Source organism: Glandiceps talaboti, chromosome 15 (genome assembly GCF_964340395.1).
Source record: "Glandiceps talaboti chromosome 15, keGlaTala1.1, whole genome shotgun sequence".
In the NCBI taxonomy this organism is placed as follows: domain Eukaryota; kingdom Metazoa; phylum Hemichordata; class Enteropneusta; family Spengelidae; genus Glandiceps; species Glandiceps talaboti.
The window spans coordinates 16,987,151-16,993,514 of NC_135563.1; the positions used below are offsets into that span (position 1 = coordinate 16,987,151).

The 6,364-nt window shown below is 37.6% G+C and overlaps 1 protein-coding gene across 1 annotated transcript in view; it reads right to left on the bottom strand.

Annotated features, from left to right (window-relative positions):
• The window catches only part of LOC144446421 (uncharacterized), a 6,332-nt gene extending 178 nt beyond the window's left edge, over window positions 1–6,154 (bottom strand). The window contains exons 1-2 of the mRNA XM_078136178.1: window positions 5,225–6,154; window positions 1–3,089 (exon numbers count right to left, since the gene is read on the bottom strand). The exon at window positions 1–3,089 is cut by the window's left edge and continues 178 nt beyond it. Of these exons, the coding sequence (XP_077992304.1) occupies window positions 2,608–3,089; window positions 5,225–5,969 (1,227 nt within the window). The 5' untranslated portion in view covers window positions 5,970–6,154 and the 3' untranslated portion in view covers window positions 1–2,607. The remainder of the gene's footprint in view (window positions 3,090–5,224) is intronic.
• Between the last annotated feature and the right edge of the window lie 210 nt (window positions 6,155–6,364).

The following is a 6,364-nucleotide window of genomic DNA, read 5'->3' on the forward strand; positions in this document are numbered from 1 at the left end:
AATGTACACGGACTTTATATTATCATATTTGTTTGGTCGAATACTTTCTCTACGACGGCAAACTCAATTTTTACATTGAGATTTTCTTTAAACAAAGCAAGGATTCGATTGACTTTCGGCATCAAAAACTTTCCAGTCAGTACGCTCTATTGTCTTTTCATGCGCATTGTCTTCTTTTGACTAAACAGATTCATTGGTTTTTATTGTTGTTAGTGTATCGGGTAGTTAGATTCTTCTTTTTTGTAGCTCTGTACATTAAGGTGTATAATTATATTACTTCGTCGTGTGTATTGAGTTCTCAATTAATGGGGGGGGTTATAAGTAAACAGCCTAGATTCTTGTCGTTTATTCGTTTTCATGTATTTTTATTGGCTTATTACAGTTTTCTTGGATATCGGTAAATCGAAGTGATCAATTTTTTTGGCATCGATGCCGATAACACCAGAAAACAGTTAAAGATTTTAACAAACTTTTTTCTATAGCGCCACCAAGATAACTGTTTTCCGCACCAGGACCTTAATTTTAACCCTTATCCGAAATGGGTCTTTGAAAGAATGGATTTTTCAATGAATTATTTAAGATTGAAATACTTGAATGACTCGAAATTAAACGGTTAATTTCATAGAACTTTGCAATTCATGTTGAGTACATGTTTTTACGGGAAATGACATATGCTAAAAAAACAATCCCTACGGCTGTTATTTAAAAAAGCTTTTGTTTCTAAAAGAAACCTCTACTCGGACTTATCCCAACTTCAAATTCACTTCACATGAATGGCTTATATCAAGCGTGAAGTACATGGCATTTTATTTGGAATACTTGGTATTTCGACCCCTTCAGTGTTTGTATTGCGAACGCTGAAAAGGCGAATTATTCCGCATTGTCGCTCCTAGGGTCGGTGACTCTTAGCCCGAGTAGCTAATTGCATATTTCTGTTTTTACCCCTCGGTCTTAATTATTGACAATTGTTTAGTCTGCAACTATTACATCAACTGGCAGAACAAAATTATCGAATTGGTCTCGTTTAATCTAATAGCTCTGTTGTTGACACAGTTTTCATTCGAAGGGTGGTCTTTCAGTGACGAATTGCAACCAACGTTTACTGGGCAGATGATCATTGCAAAAAGATGGCCCAGATCCGTAGTTAATATTGGATCTGCCATTGTTTATCAGAATATGGACTGCTCATTACAAAGACGCCAATTATTCAATTAGAACTTAAAGTCACTTTGTTCATGGCTCATGACATATCATGGGTGACGTTATATATCACGGACGTTAAAAATATCCAATATAAATTATACAAAAGATTTGTTGAACAAATCAAATCATAATCCAAAAAATTATTGCAATTTACCTTATTAAAAACATATGACGTTTGTAACCCAAATAGGACTATACCCTTTGTTGAACCTTTTTCCAAGCAATCAAGCTAGCCAGCTGTTGTTATCTTGTGGCCACCACTTTCGTGAAAATTAATGTTATGCCTCTGTGTGGAATGCCAAAGTGGTATGTCAGGTTGTAACCTGTAGCTGAGTAACTTAAGCCACGAACGCTGGTAGCAAAACCCAGATCTGGTTGTAATGGGGGGGGGGGGGGGGTGATTAACAAACACATAATTGTTATGTTTACAAAAAAAAATATACTATTTTCTCACTGACAGAAAAGTTAACTTTAATAGTGGATACACACTGACTGTGCATATCTGTTCATATATATTCTAATTGCCACTGTTATGATTATAATACAGATTAATTTTTTTTATGATAGACTCCAAATTGCCACTACCTTACGCAAGTACTGAAAGATAGATTTATTTTGCACCTACATCCGTTGCCATGGTTATGACTGTCCAGGTCACAGGCTTATAAAACGAAGAAGATTTGTCATAATTAAGTGGACGAAAGTTCAGAGTTCATCAATTTATCAAGAAAGTGTTGGTATTAAAATAGTCAAATTAATTATGTATATGTAGATGCATTTAGGATGAGGAGTTAGTCTGAAAAGTCTAGCGCAGCCGTTGGTCCGCTTATGTAACCACTCGCTTCCCATGCAGAAGGAACGGCTGATGAGGAGTTGGATTCAGACTTTTTTGGAAATAAAAAATATTACCATACTTAACTTATCTTCCTGAGTTTTAACATACTGTATATAATTTGATTTGACCTGTCCATCCGTTTGGAATATATTTGGCTTATTTCATGATTTTGAATCACATAACGAAAATCGTTCAAAAAAGATTCATGAATATGATGCAGTCATAACTTCAAGGTACTATAATTACGAATGATATGACGAATGTGTGGCTACACATAAAATGCTATGTATACAATTAATACCTGTACAATTTATTGTAATCTTATCAAATATATATATACACTACTGTATAGCCCGAATCAGGTTATACCGCCATAAAAAACTGTGCTGAGTTAACTGACTTTTTTTAAATGAAATGCATCATTATTTTGTTTTCATGAATCGGAACAAATTAGATAAAGTAAGGTGATAATATACTCCTCAAAAGGTGTAATCCCAGTGTTAAATGTTCCTGGGAGACTTTTTATATTTACGTTTTTACATTATTTTACATTATTTTTTTTTGTTTATCTAAATATTTGAAGATGAAGTAATGTGAGGTAGCATCACGTTCTTTGCCTCCCAGCGGTTACTATCTACGTTAGCTAACCAGTTCCGAATTCTTAAGTCCGTCGGTTCTGGTTCTTTCTGATATTCCGGGGTTTCATCAATTGTCTCTTCACATATAAAGGTAATTGTCTCATCAGGGTCGACTGTTCGTAGTTCTAGATCATCGTTTAGCGCTTCTTCACGCCTAAGGGTATTGATGTCCACATCGTATAAGTCGCCCTCCTTTGCCAAGTTTCCTCCACAGTGGTCGTAACTTTCCGATGCTGTGTAGTTTTTGATATTTTCTCGCTCTGTCCCCTGTGATAGTTTCTGTTGGTTGAATTCAACAAACTCTTCTGGGTCTTCAGTCAAATATCTATCTTCGTTCTCTTCGTCGTCGAGTGCTTTCTTGATTTTGCCTAAGACCAGGATGTCCAGATCATTATGACTGGAAGAGCGTACATCTTTAAAAAAAAAGAAGAAGAAGAGAGATGATTGACTGAGGATACCTTTCCTTACCTACATTTTAACAATATATATGGGAGTACGAGTTTTATGTTGTAACATCGACTATGCGTAGATTAAACTGCACGAGTTGACGACAAAATGTATCACACATGAAATATTACAGAAATTGCTCTCCCATAGTTTTATCTCTATTGAGAAGACAATTGCGGGGTGGTGGTGGTGGTGGTGGTGGTGGTGGTGGTGGTGGTGGTGGTGGTGGTGGTGGTGGGGTGGTGGGAGGGATGGTATTTGTTGAGTTATTTGAAAGGGTGATTGGTCATTGCGGGGGGCATTAGACAGGTGTAAATTAGTGATTCAAATGACAATCCCACAGTCAGGGTCATTGAAAACACTGCCAACATTGTAATTTTAATTACACTGTTTATTGACACTTCGTTCATGTGATTTACTAAGTTTGTTATTATTGCTTGTTTGTTTGTTTATGTGTTTGTTTGAGTATTGTTATTTGTTTTCTTTTTTCAGGTCTATCAATTTGTTTCTTTTCAAATGAAGGAGTAGGTCTATAGATGCGCAATTCTGGCCATTCAGTAGCAATCTCATCGAGGGCGTTGTTTCAACATAGATTATGTGTTTTCAGAGGAGGTATCTACAGGTAAGCAAAATTTGGATAGCTTAACTAAGTTGTTATGCGCTTTACTCTTGTGGCAAAATGTGTCGCATTTAATTGTATGCTTATCCTCTTCAAACAGGGACTCACAAAGTAACAATGGTTGCACATGAGGTGAAAAGTAACCTTTTTTGCTGATGAATAAAGTTCCAATCAATGCCATACATAAAAGACAATTGATGCATTTTAACAGGTTTCATTGAACTTGACTTTCGGCGTATTTGTGTTTTCACTGTTCGTGTTCATGACAATGGTCACACTATATATACCTACTAATCCGATATTTGACCTTGAATAACTAATTCACGTGAGATTAAAAACTTGTTTTACCGTAAACAGCTGAATCACTTTATACGCCGATAAGAATTAGAAAATGTGTACATTGCCAATAACTAAACTCAGATCATGATAAAATGGCGTTACGCAGCAAAAAATGACACGACACAATTTTGACAAAATAATGAAATACATACGCCTATTCTAACCAGGTAATTAGCTAACAACAGGAATAAAATAACGTAGACAATTGATAAACAATCTCGTTGGTATGAGGCTATTGTCACCAAACAAATATATCTATGCGGGTGACAAAAGTACGGTCAGGTAGATTCGGGGGAAATTTTTTCTTTTATCAAAATAAGGGTATGGCTGATGACGTCAGCGTGACGTAGCAAGTTCGTGAGTCTTAGGTGTGTGACGTCAGAGGACTTAAGTCACTTTTGAGTTTAGATTACAAATTACGAGTATCTAGGATTACCGCTCGATTTATATTAAAAATGCATAAGTACAGTACAGATGAACGTATTTGTCCTTTCAGACACATCCTGAAATGTAGTTTTAACAGACCTGAAGTTATTAGTAATCTTGTTTGCTTACCATGGGGTTCCGAGAATTTGTTGTTGGGGAAGGGGGGGGGGGGTACGGACCGTCCGTTGTAGTTTCATGATCGACATATCATTAATCGGTGTTGAAAATGTTTCACGGTTCCGTTATATATAGGAAGTTTTGAGAGGTATGGAGTTCCAATAGTTGGAAATAGTATAGTTGTCTGCAAAAAGTGTAATTTGTGCTGACGAGACCTTTACCCACTATTTGAAGATCAGAGCTTTGTGCAAATAAGAGATGATAGCCCTGTAAATTCGTTGTATTTGCCTTACTTTCAAGCAACCTATTATCCAAGAGAAACTTGTGTATGTAAATAATCAGTGGGTGTGAAACTAAATCAAAATAAGTTTCTGATATTAAGCTACCGAGTGGAACAGTTACTGTTGTTGACATATTTATACCTTTATAACATGATCGGTCAAATATGTGACAAGGTTGGTGTCACTCGGTGCATGCTATGTGTACATTTGAAAATAAAACAGAGAGAAGTACTGTACACTATAACTTTGTTTCGAAACCTAAATACTTTCCCTTAACCTTTTACACCCGAAATCAAGAAGATACACATGAAACACTTACTGGTTCTTGTTGTTGGGACTGGTGTATCGGGACGAGCTGATTGGCGGCTCAATGAAATCCTCGGTGACGGTACAGGTGAGCCCGAACGCGGCATCATGTTTGTCCCGGCGTTCGTCATTCGGGCCGTCATTTCGCATAATCTTGATCCGGACCTTCGACGAATTAATGGTGACGATTCCGCCGAGTAAATTTTACGTCTGTTTGTGACAGGTGATGAGCCTGGTGTACTTGGAGGGCACGACAACTCGTCGGAACCGAAACTAGTTGTTCTTTGCAGAACCCTTCGCAATAAGTCTGGGGAGTGTTCCATCGAGGTAGGAGATTCGTTACTGCGTGTACGTGTCAGACTAGTTTTCCCTGTTTGTTGCTCTGATATCAGAACACGTCTCATATCTGGCAGAGATGAATGTTTCAAAGATTTGCCTCGGTGACGAATAAACCGAGGACTTAATGACAAGTCTTGTGGACCTGAACTTGAAGATGACGATACACATGTATTGGGTGACGTCGGGGCGTCGGATATGATCATATCGTCCCTTTTTGAGTTGTCATGACGCGACAAATATTTTACTCCTGTATCGAAAACCTCTCCAGTACCCGTATTTAGAGGGGGTAAGTTCAAGTTCAATGAAGGTGCACTGTCCGTCTTCTTCAACCTTAACTTGCGTGTAGCCTTTGGTACAGTCTGGATGGGACTTCCCGGGGGCGACGTACGTCCATTAGTGACCCTAGTCAGAGCGCTCATATTGTCTAAAACGTCTTTGTGGTACAATAATAAACTTAAACGGATAGAGTTCTTAGTTCACCTTCTTCTGAGGTAATGACACTGATGAAGTTACTAAAGTAATTTTGCAGCCAGTTTCCATGCGTAAACGAAACTGCAGGTTCCACAGCATATACTAGAGTACGCGACTTTCTTCTCTGTCTGCACTAGTGGTTCTACCGAAAGGACATGTCATAACTACGTCATCAAAATCGATTATTCGTCAGAGAAAGCCGACAGATAATAGCAAATAATGTTTACCAAATGCATCTGCAACAATAGAGTACTCACCGTGTTTATGAGGTGCTTTCCCCCACCATCAAAAACAATGGAATTCAGCTTGACTTGTTATGCAAATTTAAGTACCAATTGCTGCC